This window comes from Petromyzon marinus, chromosome 17 (genome assembly GCF_048934315.1).
Source record: "Petromyzon marinus isolate PM22_M1 ecotype Great Lakes invasive population chromosome 17, UKy_Petmar_22M1.pri1.0, whole genome shotgun sequence".
Lineage (NCBI taxonomy): Eukaryota > Metazoa > Chordata > Hyperoartia > Petromyzontiformes > Petromyzontidae > Petromyzon > Petromyzon marinus.
This window is the reverse complement of record NC_133683.1, coordinates 22,818,939-22,837,439: the sequence shown is the minus strand read 5'-3', so window position 1 is coordinate 22,837,439 and position 18,501 is coordinate 22,818,939. Positions and strand designations below refer to the sequence as shown.

General features: G+C 43.9%; 1 protein-coding gene across 2 annotated transcripts; it reads right to left on the bottom strand.

Annotated features, from left to right (window-relative positions):
• Positions 1 to 6,897: 6,897 nt before the first annotated feature.
• Positions 6,898 to 17,166, bottom strand: LOC116943140 (uncharacterized). Of its 2 annotated transcripts, none has more exons than XM_076067736.1 (3): positions 16,754 to 17,166; positions 11,712 to 11,944; positions 6,898 to 8,475 (listed from the first exon to the last, which is right to left on the bottom strand). In XM_076067736.1, the coding sequence occupies exons 2-3, from the start codon at positions 11,745 to 11,747 to the stop codon at positions 8,191 to 8,193; spliced, it is 321 nt and encodes a 106-aa protein (XP_075923851.1). In that variant the 5' UTR covers positions 11,748 to 11,944; positions 16,754 to 17,166; the 3' UTR covers positions 6,898 to 8,190. The 2 variants fall into 2 exon arrangements, with proteins under 2 accessions (XP_075923851.1, XP_075923850.1); XM_076067735.1 differs by lacking the exon at positions 16,754 to 17,166 and adding an exon at positions 12,767 to 13,020.
• Between the last annotated feature and the right edge of the window lie 1,335 nt (positions 17,167 to 18,501).

Sequence of the window (18,501 nt, the reverse complement as noted above, 5' to 3'; positions counted from 1 at the left end):
GACTTACACGCACCGAACTCGATCAGTTAGACAAGACACTCTACAAATCACACTTAAAATTGACAGCAACAATGTCTACATCGGATTGGGAACATGTAGACAATATGACTACCTCTTCGGCTGCCACTATGTCGAACAAATGTAGGGACAATTTGATTTCCAAATTCAATCACCTCTCCAGCAAAAAATCGGATCCACACACCGAAAAGATAGACGTCAACAAAGTCGTAATTAATCGCAGTAACAGTTCCATTTCTGATGGTCTGAAATCCGTTTTAGCTAAAGGTCTAAACTTTGCTGTCACACCGAGACACTTACCGGTTAATGATATCATTGCCCATGTTGACGTTGCACTCAAGGGCTTGAGTCACATCTCTGCAGACGTAGCAAGATCTGAAATCGCTGCAACCCTCAAAAACGCTAAGTTGCCACCCAGCAACATCAGCAAAGACGAACGTTTTGAATTATCTCAATTAAAAAAGAGGGATGATATTGTCGTTCTCTCAGCCGACAAAGGCAATGCCACTGTCATCATGGACAAAACAGAATATAACAACAAAATTCAAGAACTACTCAACGATGGCAGCTATACAAAAATAAAAAGAGATCCCACCAACAGCCTGGTCACCAAAACGAACAAAATTATCTCTGATTCAACAGCATTAATTGATGAGATCAAACAGTTCTCGTTGAAACCCTCTGCTGCCAGACCACCAAGATTATATGGCCTTCCAAAGATACACAAAGAAGATACACCCCTTCGTCCCATTGTCTCTACTATCAGCTCCCCCACCTACAAACTGGCACGTTTTCTGGCTGATATACTGCGACCTTTCACTGGAAAAACCACCTCTGCGGTACTAAATTCTACTCACCTGGTTTCGACAATCAAAGACATTTCCCTGTCCCCAAACGACCTGCTTGTCAGTTTTGATGTGGTGTCCTTGTTCACCAAAGTCCCGGTACCTGACACCATCGCTATCATTGAAGACCTGGTTCATCAAGGACTGCATACTGATGTACCCCCCCTGGTGAGACATTGCTTAACCAACACATACTTCACCTGGAATGGAACTTTCTACAAACAAACTGAGGGCACCCCAATGGGCTCCCCCCTATCTCCGGTTGTAGCCAACGTATTCATGGAAAAATTTGAAACTGACGCCATCCAGACTGCCACTCTACGCCCGACCTTATGGAAGAGGTACGTTGATGACACCTTTGTCATCTGGCCACATGGCCAGCCTGCTCTAGACCAATTCCGCGACCACATCAATTCCATACACCCAGCCATCAGATTTACCATGGAGGTCGAAAAAGATGGCAAACTACCCTTTCTGGATGTCTTAATTAAAAGGAGACATGATGGTTCAATGAGCCACTCTGTCTACAGGAAAGCTACCCATACAGATGCTTACTTGAAACCGGATTCCCACCACCATCCATCCCAGAAGAACTGCCTCATCAAGACTCTATACCATAGAGCCCAATGCATTTCCGACCAGGAACACATTACCAGTGAACTCAAGCACGTACACCAGGCTCTCAGGGCTAATGGCTACTCCGACTACACAATCCGCAAAGCCATCACTCCAGTCATGAAGAAGGATCCTCTTGTGGAGCCACTCAAAACCATCACCTTACCCTACATTGCAGGGGTCACTAAAAAGATCTCCAAAATCCTGAATAAACACAAGATCCAGGTCCGATTCAACACAGTACACAAAATCCGTGATTTAGTTCCATCTGTAAAAGATGCTCTTCCAGACATACAGTACCCAGGCGTTTACAAACTAAAGTGCCTCTGTGGTAGTAGCTACATTGGAGAAACCAAAAGACATATCTCGGACCGCATCCGCGAACATAAAGCAGACTTGAAACACGGTAAGACGAACTCCTCTGCCGTGGCAGACCACTGTTACAATTCAGTGGGCTCACATGACATTGACTTCTCCAAGACGGAGGTTCTTTGCAAACCAACCGGCTACCATGAGAGATTCGTTCATGAGGCCATTCACATATACAAGCACAGAGACAATTTCAACCGAGAAGATGGATTCAGGCTTAGTAACCACTGGAAAGATGTGTTAAATCATTTCTGTTCTTAATTAATTGTAATTTTACGATGTCCTTCAGACCGCAGCTCTTTCGCCAGCATTGCCTCTTAATACCTCTCACACCACGGTTAATGGTATGGTTTACAACATGGAGCATACTAGGGCCTCGCAGCTGTCTCTCTCCCCCTCCTCTGTTCCGACCATGGACGAACTCGTCCGTCTGAACGGGGCCCATAGCTATCCGTGGTACGGAAATTTGAGGGTAAGAATCCACCCATTTTTTCGCCATATAGCATTGTGATATATAACGACTTATGGTTGGTAGCTTAGCTGATTGGAGAATATAGAGTTTATTGATAACATGAAGGTAATTTATATTTTAGTTTTTATTGGTTCACTATATAGTACTGTGAATAGCTCAGATGTGTAGTCATTTCTGTGACCAGTCACTAGCAAATCACCCAGTTATTTCAATGCTAAATTCGCCTAGTTATTTCAATGCTAAATTCTCCTGTTTGATTTGTACTAAGTGCCTCGGTGAATGTGTATGCTCTGACTTCAACGTAGCTATTTCTGTAGCAGTTACAAGCGAATCACTCAGCCATTTCAATGCTAAATTCTATGCTAATCCCATTGTCAAGGGGTGCCTCTGCGGATGTGTATGCCTTAACTTAGCTATTTCAATGCTAAATTCTATGCTAATTCCTTTTAACAATGGGTGCCTCTGCGGATGTGTATGCTTTAACTTTTAACATAGCTATTTCTGTGACCAGTCACAAGCTAATCATTCAGCCATTTCAATGCTAAATTTTATGCTAATTCCTGTGTCAAGGCTCTTTGTTCCTCTCACACAGCTTAAAAGCCGTGATCTGAACGTGGCTCTCTCACTCCAGCGCTGTCCTACCAGACAGTCTCGCCCCCTTCACCTGATGAAGGCCGCTTGTGTTGTGGCCGAAACGTCGTGAGAATATTATTGTGTTATTTTATTTTATCAATTTATTATTTTATTCTCATTCTACGTGACTTTACCGAAAGAACCAAAGAAGATGAATCATTGCAGTCACGAAAGCTTTAAATCGAAATTTATTATATAATAAGCCAAGAATGTCTGCGCGTCCCGCGCATGACGTCGCCCCACGTCGAACAGCCCCCCTCATTAATAATCATTATAAGGTGACGTCCTCCAAATGGACACCCCCTCCCCCCCCCCATTAATAAAAAAAATAGTGGGTGACGTCACTCCACATGGGGGGGGCGAGGCGCCTCCTCCCCCCTCCTCAGCATCAACTTACAACCCTCACTACAAAGGCAGAACCCTCACGTCACGTGATCTCCGAACGCTACTGAGACATAGAAGTAAAAAGGACGTCGTGATGAACAAGGGATTATAACCTTAAAATGAAATAGGTCTGTGTCACCGCGCCCTTACAAACTGCACACGAATGGATGCAATAAATGTCACGTCGCGGTCTGCTTTTCGCTTTCAAGTTTCAGATTTACTGCAATACACCCGTCCTTGGACGGGCAAAAGGCGAGTACATATATAAGAGTTAAACGATCAACCGATCAACCAGTAAAACACTTTTGATTGGTTGCAGGCCACGCGCTGGCCAGCCAATCAGAACAAGGAGGGGTCACGGGTGGTCGCCGTGTGCAGGTAGGGGCGCACGGTTGGGGGACGGGGTGTTCGGGGGTAGAGGGGGGGGCGTGGTGGGGGGCGCAGGGGAAGGGTGTGCGAAGGGGGGCACGGGCAGGGGCAGGGGTTATGGAAGCTCTTTGCAGCACGTGCTTGCATTGGGCTTGTTTGACCGATTCATTAATGAGCAAATTACCCAGAGAAAATACACATGTCGTGAGTGAAAAACTACATTCTCTAATGTAATCTCCTGGCCATCTCGAAGCCCAGCAGATGTATAGTATCTCACACACACACACCGAGCGGAGAAAGCTGAAGAGACGGGTTGAGACGTGAAGAGATGGGGAGACGAACGGGGGTCATCGACGCTTTTGTTCAAGCGAAATTAATCAAGCGGAAATGAGCGGGACACGTCGTGAGAACAACTGAAACAACTGACGAGGAATAACAGATTAAACTAACTACGGAGTGGAGACCGGGAGAAGGCGAGAGAAGCAGAGGGAGCCAGCGCAAGAGAAGTCAGGAGCGAGACGACATCACAGAGTTCGGAGGCCACCACTGAATACGAAAAATTAAGGAATGGAACAAAATTGGAGCGGGTAAGTTATATGCTGACAACAATAACACATATTCTTAGTTTTTTTTCGGTAAAGTCACGTTGAAGGGAAACAACAAAATAATAAAATATATAGAAAACAATAAAAAAATAAATTGTTTTATATATGTTTTATATATATTTTAATTTAAAAATAAATTGTTTTATATATGTTTTATATATATTTTATTATTTTGTTGTTTCCCTTCAACGTGACTTTACCGAAAAAAACTAAGAACATGAATTACTGCAGTCACGAAAGCTTTAAATCAAAACAATAACACAATTAAATTCCACATTCCCGTGACAGGAGTCATTTGCTCCAAAGAACAACGACTGTTGACCGCCACAATGGTTAGAATGGTCATCTACATAAGTATTCGACGCAATTCCACCGCACAACGGAGGCAGAGTGACATTCCTCGGAAGCGCAACACTGCCACTCGGTGCCTTTGCCCTCGAGTGGAATAACCTTGAAGATGGCGAGAGCCGAAGGAAGTGGCCACGTGCCATCTCTATTTAGCACTCAGCCACCACCGCCACGGCAATGAGTGAAGTGTCGATGGGTTCACACCGTTGCTTTCCCCAGAATGAAATAAAGTGGTGCACAGCCCCCACTACCCCCCCCGTTGGTAAAAGAAAATATGCCCAAACATGTCTGTACCCACGGATACAAGGGTTCGGGTTAGAGCAAGAGGCCAACACGCTGCACCCAAGTGGGTTTCACGAACAACGCGGACAAAAAGAGACGAGCCGGGGAGGGGTGAATGGACGCAGCAGGACGCCTTCAACGCGGCCGCTCCACGTCAAGGAATAGTAAAAAGCTAAGAAGACCAAAATGAATGTCGCACTGCGCGGAATTGCATTCAAATTAGTAGCGTGTGCGGTTTTTAATTACCGATGTAAAACACGCATTCTTAAAGTGACAATGAAAACCGACCGCCGGTGTTTGTTCTCGAGCGCGTCGGTGTGTGTGCATGTGAGCGGCGCATTTTATATTTAATAGTGGAACTGATATTGAATTCAAATGAGTGCCGCGCATGTCTATGAGAATTACTCAGGAGTTAATTAGCACTATTGGTCCATTGCAATGAATAGAATGCGGTGAATCTCATTCTAACTCTTTGAAAATATATTCTAATGTATACATTCTTGATGCAGCAATGAAATCAGTTTATTTCGCAAGTGTTGGGGAGATCAATTGTTACACCACAGGATCACGAGAGATAGCGGCGGCGTGAGGGTGCCCTTCATCCAGCAGTGGATTGTCCAAGGCCGATGACATATACTTTGACGTGATGGCCTATTATGGCTTCAGGTATTTTATCACCGATGAATCGAGCACATTATGTTGTTTGTAATACATTTGGTGAAAGCGTAAATATATTTTATTTTAAAGTACTAAACCACAAATGCGAACTTTTAATAGGCACATCCAATTGCAGAAAATTGACACAAGGTAGCTGTAGTATTTTTACTAATAAACTCTTTTCGGGTTAAAATGTATTCAATTTGAAACCATTAACCCATCTCAGATGTCAGAGCTTTCTTTGTCGAAATTCATTTACCAAAATATGCACATTTTTTCGTCGCACTAGAACCTCTGAATTATATTATCACCACATCAAGCTTGTAACCGATACAACCCCTGGAAGAAGAGGTCCTATTATTTGGGAAAATTTACTTCGGAAATCATGTTGGATATTGCCGACTTCTTGAAAGTCCCAAGACCACTTTTGTCCCTTCCATTATGAGGAAATGGGCAGACGCATCCTGTTGGATGCTGTAATTACCTCATGAACGTGCACAATGTTTAAATGTGTGTTCTCTTACCAGCTCCCATCCCAGTGAATAAATACAGCTGAGGTGACCTCTCAGCACTAAACCAGGAGGACCATGCCCCAAGGCATTGGATGTCAAGCCCGGCGCTACATCAGAGCACAGAACTGTCACACCCCCTGCCCTTGTCTGTATCACTTGAAGACAGCACCGGGTTTAATGATGCTGGACTGGTGGCCAACCTAACTAACTCCATCATAGCATTGCAGGGCAATATTCTGCACTCTCTGTCTGCTAAGAGATAATGAGCGTGTGGCGAATGTTAACGCTGTCGACCAAAGAACAAAGTCAAATTAAACATTATACACGCACCGTAGTGTAGAGCGGGGCTTTCTGATTATTCAAGTAATGGACTGCTCCCACAACTGTCAGTTCGATTGCGTGTAATCTCCTGTTTCTCACATGTGCCACTGGACGGGAGGTTAGTTGCGGGGCTTGGTGATGTCGTCAGCCGCATCGTGCTCGACATGGCTTGTAAGGGCCTTGATAGCCGAACACAACCAAAATAGTTGATGGTACTTTTGTCGTAGATTCGTCGTTTTAATCGACAACTTTGCCCAGCTCTACCGCACGCATTTATTTATTTCGCGTATTTATTTATATTAAATTTACGTGAGCTGTGCGTCCTCAGATCAGTGGAGACAACACCGATCCAAAACAAAAGTCTCCTCTGTCTGGAGTTGGTAACACGAGACTTAAACATCTGGAAGGACTTGCATTTAAATGTCGTGCTCTTAGCTGTTTTTTTTTTACAAAACCTCAATTTAGAAGACGTTACAAAGTAAGTTTATTTGACAACATATGACCGCAGACATTAATGATTATCCAATGAAGTAATTTTCTGTTGAAGGTAACAATGACATGGAAAAAGTTTGTGAAGTTGTTACAATGCATTCTGCACCTTGGCATTTCACTGGAAATGTGAGGCTGCATTATAAAAAAACGCTATTAAGCAAACATAATGTTTTATTTCAAACAGCAATGTCATACAACTGTCTCCCAACGATTATGAACGTAGTAATTGTTCTCATGAATGTCTTATTACACATTAACTGGATATAAAGACTATATACTAATTTAAAGCTACATTTCACCACATGATATACAAAAATCTTAATAGTGTTTCCATTTCGTTAATTGGGGTCTTGAAGAACAAAGCCACTTTCACAGTAAATGGCTCCATACTCCTAATCGTGTATGCTGGCAGTATGTCCACACAAGCTCCACACAGGTACATCTGAAATGACTTCGGACTGATCATGTGATGGACACACATCTCCATGGAAACAAAAAAGGCAGCTCTGTAAACTTTGTGTTCAAAATAATCACATTTTAAATGCAAAAAAAAAACCGTTTACTCTGGGCCCTGCCCGAAGCACAGTTCCACTGGCAGCAGAACGATTAACACTCTGCGTCTTCATTTCTGTACTGATAAAATAGCACGGATTTAAATTTTGCAACACAACTTGTTGCCAAACATTTGCTGAACATTTGTTTTAAAGCGCGCAATCTCCTTGTGGTGTAGCAAGCGCGTAATGTGTGAGCACACCGTCTTTGTGTAGGGACTACAAGCCGACGATCGAGATCCTGTAACTGTTTTCACGACAATAGGCAATTTACGTGGCGCGTGGTGGGGCAAATGGCTCGTTGTATACATTTCAGAAACTTGAAAAAAATTGGAACATTTCTCATTTTGTGCTTGTAAATTGTTGATGATTTTACCGTACGAGGACTTGCTACCGTGTCGAGTGCAATCGGGAGGTTGATGCACCTGGCCTCAAAACAGGGCCTGACATTTCAAATGAAAGACAACAAAAAAAAGCAAAAGAAAGATCGTAAAACTAAAATTTGGACAAAAACACGAGGTGAGTTTTCTCGCAGGGAAAGCCGAAGAAGACATACACATTATAAGTACTGCCAACTTGCTTCTGAAACGGAGTTTCAAATCCACGCGCTGAAGGAGCCGAACCGTAAAGTCGCCAAAGAAGTCGCAGCTGAGCAGGCGAGGCCACCGCTCACAGTACCGTACGTCCACAGCGCGGGGGCTGAAGGCGCGGAGAACCTCACGTGGCAGTGTAGATGTAGACAAAGACAATGACCAGGAGGTTGAGCACGGTGCCCACAATCCCGAGAGCGGCCAGTATCGACTCCTCTTTGCTCTCCTCCGCTCTCCTGCCATCTCCCTCCTCCACGCGGGCCCCGGCGCCCGCGTTGGGAGCCGGCAGGGGAGCGTGGAGGCCGGCGGCGGCAGCGGTGGCGGTGGCACTCGGCAGGGCCGTGCTCGCGTTCCCGGTCGCGTCCGCCTCTCTGGTGCCCATGCGGTCTGGGGGCATCCTGCCGGTGACCTGCTGCACATTGACAAGACGGGCAACGTGACGATTTTTTCGATCGGTATTATGAGATGAAGTGTCAATTCGTATCTCTCAAAGAGCATTGCGAAATCTTTTGAGTTAGAGAATGGGCATGTCTAGAGAAGGGACATGTCTATGCAGTTGAGGAAAACACTTTCTGCTCTGCTGTGCATATTCGAGGAATGTTCATCGCAAAACAGCCAAACATATATTTAATTCTCAGAGCTGGACATTAATTAAGTGCACAACCAAATTGAATGTGATGGCTTTTTTGTGCATTAATTAGTGACTGGGCTTAAGACCATCAACTCCCTACACTTGAAAACCCCGGACTAATCACCGGCAAATACGTGAATTCAAAACCAGGATCTCATCAGTGCCGACTCACCGCTCTGAACTCAACCACTCAGCCACCGCCTGTTACGACACGATTCCTCACGATAATCATGCCCTGTGGTCTTTACACAAATCAAAATCAATGTGTCGTCATGTGCAAACGAGTGTGGAGTGGTTCTAATCCCCATTTCTTTCCGAGAGCCAGTGGTGCAAAGTCCACTTTCCCGTGCCGTATGCCAGTTTACCCACAGCAGACAACCTCTGTTGACTTAACACAAAACTGTGCTAATTTTATTGACCCCGAGAGGATCGTGAGCTGAGCCAAATAGCCCAATCGGGAGTTGAACTCGTAACCTCATAAATTTGAATCGGGCCCTCTTCCGCAGTGACACCCAGCCAGACAAAAAGTACATATTCAATATACCGGAAGTTGTTATTGCTAGTGAGCACAAAGAACCATTCATCGTTTATTTGTTGACCCACATTGATGTTGCTTACAGCCAGCCAGCCAAACCACACCCATATGCTCAGCTGTGCATTTGAAAAAGAAGTTAATCTCAAATTTGCTCGGGTTTATACCCAGAAAGAAATATCAAATATATATCAATTTATGAGCAGCACAGTCATTAAACACATATAAGGTACAGCCGTGTATTAATCCACTGCTGGATGGAGGTTGTTTGACCATACTTCACCATGCTGATTAGTGCGATCAGTTGACAGGGTGCCCAGCACTGATTCTGATATCACTCCACACGGATGATGTAATCCATGGCCGGGAATCGAACTCAGATGACCAAGTTCATAGCGTAATTCCCTTATGACTACACCTCTACCACACCAGCCCAGTCGCACTGTGTAATATTCGGTTTGAGCTTGTGTGCCAGTAATTCCAATGATCGTAAGAATGATGCATGACGATGATTAATAGCTCAATGGGCAAGATGATGACCATCATGAACATCTCCATCATCATTAGTCGCTGCAACATCTCATTACATTCTCAAACGCCAACAATAATATGTATTAATCCTTGGCATTATGCTGATCAAAATTATTATAATAAGCGCCATGCTGACTCGGTATAGCTTTATTATTGGATCTGTGCTTTTGTGAGCATTGTGCTCATCATCAACCTAATAACGACCTGTAGACCACATGGGGCACAATTGTCCAACGAAATCTATGCATTATCAATCCCTCTCCGCTGGAAATGATATCTCTTCGACAAGCCGTCCACATCTTGTATCCAAGCTGACACAATAACAAGGACCGCCCTGTGCTCACACAGTGGTCTTCCCCTAGGTCAAATTCCAGCTCATTTGGGGGAACACCACGACCTTCTCATGTTTGACAGCCTGAAGAAAACGACCAGCCGATCCAAGTGTTCTTCTCACCACAATACGTTTGATTGCACCCATTATTAAGTGCATGCGTATCGACACGAGTATGAATTGCCATTGATATCATGCGCTGCTCAAGGATGACTTCAAAGCTATTGGGCTATGTTTGTTTATCAAATTAGAACGGCATTGGATTATGTTTTCTCTAATTGCAGCGTGTCCGTGTCGTTTGTGTACTAAGCTCCTGGCATTGCCGATGATTTAAACACGTCTAATTTTAAGAAACTAACGTTAACATTTTGCTGGATTTCATTCAACTTTATTTAGGTACATGTGATTTCACTGCCAATGCTCGGAAAATGACAACACAAATTCAATTGCATTTTCTTTGGCTGCTTATTCACAGTTTACGTTTATATCTTCTACAGTGAATGGAAATGAATATTGATGCTAACCAATCATGTGAATAGTATCAAAGTTTAAACCAATGAACAAAATACATGTAATGTTTAAAATGATCAAATTTAAGATTAACAATGGATTAATGGCACACTGAACTAAAATGAAAATGACACTGAAATACTTTATTACAATCATTTGGCATGGATACATTGCAGTCTATTAATTTATATGTACAAAATGTAAATATATATGCAGGCCGCCCTGGTTATCTTTCTGTGCACCTGGTTTATAAAGTCCTTATGCGGTTACTCTGACAAATCAGTTCCTTTATAGTCAAAGTTCTTATTTGCGAGCCACAGCCATGCGTAACAAACAAGCTGAACATATACGACATTAATTAGATTCGCTGGTCTGGTAAAACTACAACAATGGGAGCTGCCGTGCTGAATTGTTAGCTCCAAGAAGCTGAGCTCCAGAGGGTCACTGGTTCAATTTCCGGGTGCGGCAGTTTAAACAATGAACAAGTTTCTTAAAGCCACACCCCGAAACTGTTCACTCAGCAGCATACATGAGTACAGCACAGTGAGTCAATTAGTAGTAGGTCATCGCGTGTGGTGGGGTAAAGTGAGCGTCCTGCCACCTCTTTCCAAGGCATATAGCCAGTGTGGAAGAGTAGGCCAAATAACCTCTAGCGTCTAGAGGGTCTCTCTAGAGCGTCCGCCAGCGTAGGCAAGCAATTACAGGGCTGCACCTTAAACCTTTAGACAATACAACAATTTCGGACGGGTGAGTGCAACGCACATGGAGCAAATACGTGCAGCAGCAGCCTTTTTGTTGAACTGGAGCTAAAATCGCACTCGTGTGCTTGGCATTTACTTTCAATGCAGATGCATTGCTCGCAGAAGTAAACACATTTAATGTAAAGTTACGATCATACGAATGGATGATGATTGACGACTGGGTCGTGAATTAAACAGCGTCGTACTTATGCAGCAGCAGCGCTGCAAAAAAAAAACGTCGAATGCTCAGGTTTATTGCGATCACATTTCTGTTGCAAATCAAATTTACAATGCGCACATTCAGAATAAAAGGTGCAACATTAAAAAAACAAAACGCCAGTAAGATATTTCACAGATAGCAAAAAACACTTACCGCATTCCACATAACTGTGGGTGGAAAGCTATTCATCACTTGGCTTGCAATCACTGTGTGGCAGATTCCATCGGAATGAAGAAGTTTTCGGCAAGAAGGCTCTGCAGCCTGAGCGCCGGCAGGTCCACGGAAGCATCACAACAACATCCCAGAAGTGGCCGCTTGCTCGCTCCTCGTGTGCTCCTTCTCCCTCCACCAGTCAATGCCTTAAAATCCTTGGCCACGTTTTGTTCCTTCCGTGTAGCAGGACAAAGCAAGACAGCGTCGGGATATAAATATGATACATCCGAGGCTGTGATGAATCTAAAAAAAAGTTTTAGGAAAGAATCGAAAAATATTTTTTTGGGAATTGTAACTAGAATGAATTAAGAATTCATATTATTTGAGAATATTGCTTGACGATGACGATAGCATGGGGGGGGGGGGGTGAAAATAAATCGCAAAATTTAATTGTTCAACAAATCCTTTTGGCTCAGGTTGATGTATTCCTGGCTGTTGTGCATCAATGCCAACAAAAGATGGTACAACAACAAAAAATCGGGAAAAAGTCAACCACACTTCACATCACGCCTTCTGGAGTGACAGCCAAAACTATTCCCGCGAGGCAGCTAGGAAGACGAGAAAAAAAATCAAAGGATTTCCATTCGTGTCAGATCAAAGACAAGCGAAATGGTATGGAAAGTTCTGACATCAAGATTCGGATGGTTGATCTTTTTTTAAGGACTATTGTTAATTATTATTGTTATTTATTTTAGGAGGGGAGTGGTGCGGTCAGGGGGAGAGAGTTAGTCACAAATGTAATCTCCTCCCCACACTTCCCGCACCAACAACAAATACCATGGTGGTACCGATTTCAAGGAGAGACCGTTTCGGGGGGCTGTGGTCAACGCTGACAAAAAGACGTGGAAAAAAAATCCGTCGCTCGGGGTTTTTTTTATTTTTAGGTGAAGAGGGATGCCTGCCACAGCTTGCGCACGTGTGCCTCTCCGCTCATTCTGGGGTGCGTGCCTGCGCGTGTGTAGCTTGCGCGTGAAGGGCAGAAGAGGCGGGCGCACCACGTGTCGCGAGCCCCGGAGGAGGAAGGAGGCGGCGGCGGCGGCGGGTACTCCCTCGGCTGATTTTGCATTGCTCGCTCCAGTTACAATAAATCACCAGCGAGTGACAGCAAAGGAACCTCCGGTTGCTCAGCCCAAGCACTCCACTTCTTTTCATTAAGTCTGCCTATCTCCCCTCGATTCCCATCCTCCTTCCTTCCCTCGCTCGCTCGCTCACTACCGCCCACCCCCTTCCCTCTTGCCCCCCACCGCCACCCAGCCAACCCGGTCAAACTCTCCGAGATTTCTCCTCCCACTCATGACTGTCCAGAACCTACGCATCCTCTTCGACTCCAACCTCCCTACACCTCCATTCCCCCTCCCCGTTCCACAATTTAATTCAATTTGCCCGAATTTGAAGCCAATGAGAAACGTTGAAGACGGACAAACAAGAAGTGGCTCATATTCAGCCAAGGGTTTAGGCTCTCACCAGCAGAATGAACACATGTTTTAATGAATTGTGACCTAAATTATCATTCGCAAATAATCCCATGAGAACATTCGCAGTGCCGTGCACACAGTAACATGCAAGACATTTTCTTAATGTGAATGGATATCGATTATTTCATTCCTCCACTTTGGCCATCATTTAATTTTTAAAAATAAGATTTGTATTTGCTTAACGTACATGACACTATTGATATTGTTGTAAACCAAACCCTTTATCTTCCTGTACACTGACTTCCCACCTTAAGCATGCATCATATTTGAAGATCAGAGCTTTACAACAATGGCCCTGAAATCCCCACTGGCCGACATGTGTGTGCGTATAATTTTGTTTTTATATAGACGTTCATATATAACGTAAAAAAATGAAGCATTTCTTTACATTTATTTTATTACAGTGGCCTGTAAGAAAAGCCCTTCTGGCTAAATGATTTAATCATTTTTTATAAAGCCAGACTGGATTGGGGATTCCCAGTTAAACAAACCGACGCATCGCTGCATCGCTGGCCAACGCAAATTCTCGGCTTCTACTTCATTCTGCGATATGGCGTCTCGGTTCATTCCGCTCCAATTAAAAGTTGTCCGCGCTCGGTACACAGGAGCGGTGTTTTAATCATTGCAGCACAATAGCAATAACCTAGTATGCATTTCGCACGATATTTTGCATTGTACCTTGACATCTCTATGTAGCAGATGCCTCTCAAATGTTTTGTTTATAAGGAAATCAATAAATCACGACTTCGAACAGTAATATTTCTTTCACAAGAGATTATAAGAATGCTTATATCTTCTTGGTTCTTTCGGTAAAGTCACGTAGAAGGGAAATAATAAAATTATAAAAATAAAACAGAATAAAATAAAATTCTCACGTTTCGGCCACAACACAAGCATGCTTATAGTTCCTTTACACTCGATGTCAACATGTGAAAAAGCAAAGGCGCAGTCCTGCAACTGCTTGCTCATGCCACTGCTGGTCGTAGAGCTCTAGAGACCCTCTCTAGAGTATCATAAAATTGTTTCATTTTTCAAGATGTTTATAATAGAGATGGAATGATGCATCAAATCATCAGCTAATGATGATTACTCAGCACAAGATGCATGCACAGATTGGCACGTGGGAGAATGTATTCGTTTCAATTCGTGGACGTTATATTTAATTGGTTCCCATCACTCAGGTAGTGAAAGTAATTGGAGTTAAATAACAAGCAGAATGAAATCTAGGATCGAATGGTGACATCCATCGCAATTCATTGAATCTCCAGAGGGCTCAATTGTTCCACATCTAGTTTGAAGGCTGACAACCTATAACATATATGCAAAGAGGCGTCTTCTACAGCAAAACATTACAATAATCCCAGCATGCTTTGCATGTCAAGTTGACATCACCTTTTTCGAGTGTTATTCTGCATATTCACGCACAATTTACCTTCGCGAATGAGGGTGCTTTCTTTTGCACGTCGATGTGAAAGTCAAATAATACATTTAAAAGTGTAAATGTATTCACTTGTCAGCACAGCTGCATATGCTTGTTTGTTGGGTGGAGGCCATGGTGTTACAATGTTTTTGACAGAATCGTAATGCTTGGGTTTTTCCACAGAGCAATGAGCGCTACGCGACATTTCGCGATAGCCACTGGGGGACAGTTGGGAGACAAACAAGACCGAGATAAGATTGACAGAGGTCACGGACGACGTATGGCAGCGTGCCAACGTCAGGTGACAATGAGCTGAATAAAGAAGATGTATAAATAAAACGAGACACTGTACATCCTCTCGACATTGTTGTGCAATTGGCTGACAGCGCGAATGGAAACATTTGCATTAAAATACGATTCTACAAAAAAATGAAAACATTTCTAAATATGTATTTAAATAAAACCTGCAACCACCAACCAAAATCTAGAATTTGAAAAAATGCAGCTGTCCACGTATTACATTTGCAGCATTATACTTTTAATGAGATAATTCTAGGTGGCATTATAAAACAAACACATATCTCATCTGCTTTGAAGTCAAGAGCTATTATAGCACTCACACCAAAAAAACTTCACCCCAACCAATCAATCCGACCAATGTAGATAACAGAACCCATTTCTCATTTAGCTTCAGTCGTTTCATATATTTACGGCGTATTTTTTGACATCACTGTGTATTTTGTTTCAGCCACAATGTTGCACTCTTTTTGTTCACATTAATGCCTGGTTTGTGTTCTTACTCGTTATACTCAAATTCACTTTACAACGCCCGTTTTTACTTTGATCAACTCTGAATTTGAATGTATTGCACTGTGAAACCTATTTTTTTATAATTATATTTCTTCTTTAAGATGTTTCATTTTGAATTTCCATATGCAGCTCGAAAGAACACTCTACTGTTGCAAAAGGTTTGCTGTTTAAACTCTGTGTTTTGTTTCACTCTGGAACCTTTTGCTGTAATGACATTTGTTGTCTTTATGTTTAACATTCTAATTTGTTACATTAAAACCTGTTTGCTGTTATAATGGAGTTGTTTTTTTTTATTATTCAGTTGCTGAGCAGAGAATCAAACGTCAAAAACCAATGGCTGTTGAAATGTATTTATAATTCACCAATGCCTCTTTTTAACAATAAACTTCTGGTTTCAATAAACTCGTATCTGATCTTAAATCACGAAATTAAAATGAACTGACATGTCTTTAGTGTTTGAATTTCGTGGCTTCTGCTACCCAACAGTAGAGAAGGCACTCTTCTACAATAATAATAAGAATAATATCAATTTGTAACGCACCATCGGGCAGAGGCCACGAGGAGGAACCACAGACGAGCGGGAATGGCAGCAGCCACGTGATGGGCCGGCACCAAATTCCTCCTAAAGCTCTGCAGTCCCCGACATGTGAAGGTGTTATCGGCCAACGAATGAGTGTTTACTCGCGAGAGGAAACAGCGGTCCCCGAAGAAAATCCATGCGTGCGACAGGGCAACACTCTATCCCAGACAGATGGAACCGCTGAAGTCCACATTTGCTGTACTGCATTGTCTTGGCAAGCCAGGGCATGGCACCTCGATGCCCACAAGAAGGGCGTTTCACAACATTTGTGTGATCCACCAACCCCCGCCGCCGCAGTGCTAGACTACAGGCGTGTGCCAGGTCAGGTCGCAAATATTTAATCATTAACAGCGCTCTATACACTGCTTGTTAAAGGCCTGCCCGATGTACGCATGTATGTTGAACTTCTTCCGCACCGTACGTAGCCCACCGTGCTAATCAGAGGTGCGGTGGAAGGACAACGAAACACAAAATCAGTATCGGTCACGGGGGTTGATTGACGATACTTCGCCATACTGGCGAGCGTGGTTTGGTAACAGCGGTTAGATATTACCTGTCACTGATGTTAGCCGTGGCCTGGAATTCAACTCAGATCGCTGGGTTCATATAAAAGTGCGCCACCGCTCCACCTCCCTTATGGCTTGACAAGCTGTCTACAAGCTGTGTGCCGCTACATTGACAATCGGGCGGGGCTCACCTCCACACGTCGCTCCTGATCCAGCGGCACAAATCCGGCAGAAAGCGCCGGCCAGAGAACGGTCCCCGTGTCCAGATGCCAGCGAGAGCGTGGCGCTGCCGCGGTGCCATCGGCTCGTGAGGCAGACGGATCGTGGCATGGAACGCCGTGACCTGCCACGGGTCGCGTTGTCTACGCGGGCCTTGAAAGGCGCGGGCCCGCGTGACAACTCCTCTGCCTTCACTGGCACTGCCCACGAGTGCCAAATCCTGCAAAGCGAGGTCCCTAATGCCAAGGACAGCGCCGTGGCTTCAATTAGCGTGCTGATTATTTCAGCGTCCGTACGCTTTGCGTTTGGCGACAAAAAAAATGATATCCGATGTGTAATTAAGCCTCACCGAGTGCAAGCATTCCCACCTCCCTCCATCCCTACCCCCGAAGAGATGCAACACATTGGCTGTGTGCCTTTGCGCAAGGATTGCTAAGTAAGCATCGTTTCTGGGAAAAAAAAAGTTCGCTTTTAGCCCTAGTTTTAAACTCCCTGCACCGCGGTTGAAATAATGGTGCAGGCTCCTTTAAATCCCCCACGTCTCGCCATTTGTGGCCAGATCGCTTATAAAAGCAGCTCAGTTAGTTAACTATTTTTTAAAAAATGTAGTTGCATTTTTAGTTTCAGGTACAGGAGCGAGATGGATTGTTGCATATTGCGCCCATGAGGGATGGTAATGACTCTGAGGAGCATATTTCACAGTTGTACATGTATATAGTAACTACAGCGGTAATATGCAGCAGTCAATAAATCATGGCAGGTCATGATGCTGATGATTATTTGGCAAGAGATGCATTGCCATGTATGTCCGTGTGTGCAATCAAAATATCGGTACCAACAAAACAAAACAGATCTCGCATGTTCATGGGCCGTGGGGATGCACCCCACGTCACCTCTCACCTGCAGAGTTGCGCGCTGCACTGCGGCCGAGCGGATGCATTCGCCGTCTTCACGAAGCGTCGAGGGCAGCGCTCTTCACTGCAAAGCCCGCGGGCTCCTGGCGGCCCTTGGTGTCCTTTAGTGCGGCCCCGGACAACACACAACACGTGAAAACAGCCCCCATTATGCTTAACAATTAGGCTTTCGCGATCAATGTTATCCAGAAGAGGTTTTTTGGGTTGGATCGTATAAATATAAATGTGTCTAGTTTTGAAGCTTTCGTGACTGCAAGGATTCATACTCTTTAGTTTTTTCGATAAAGTCACGTAGATAAAAAAAACACATGCCATCGCCTGCACACGGCAATCTCTCCGTCCCCCTAACCCCCTGCAGCATAACAAAAGGCGGCTTAACTTAGCCCCCCCCCCCACGGCCCATCCTGGCTCCTTCCCCCCTCCTTAACCTGTATATAATCTCGAGTCTCTTAGAGCGCTCTTCACTTGATACAGCAATTTTGCTGTGACGGTTTCCACCTGAAGACGGAAGCTTGTGTTGCCTCCGAAACGTCGTGATTTAATTTAGTTGTTTTCATTTATTTTATTTAATTGTTTTTTTTTTTACCTACGTGACTTTACCGAAACAACCAAAGAGTATAAATGTGAGATCCTTCAACAAACTCCGGGATTAGAAGGCTCAGCTAATCGAGTCTCTCAGCTTTATAAAGAGATGCCGTGACACTAAGGTAATACCAACCGCATTTACACTAACCTCTGCTGCTTTAACTTTTTCTAATGCAAAACGAATTCTATCTAAAACTAGCTTAGCTCTTATCTAAAAAAAA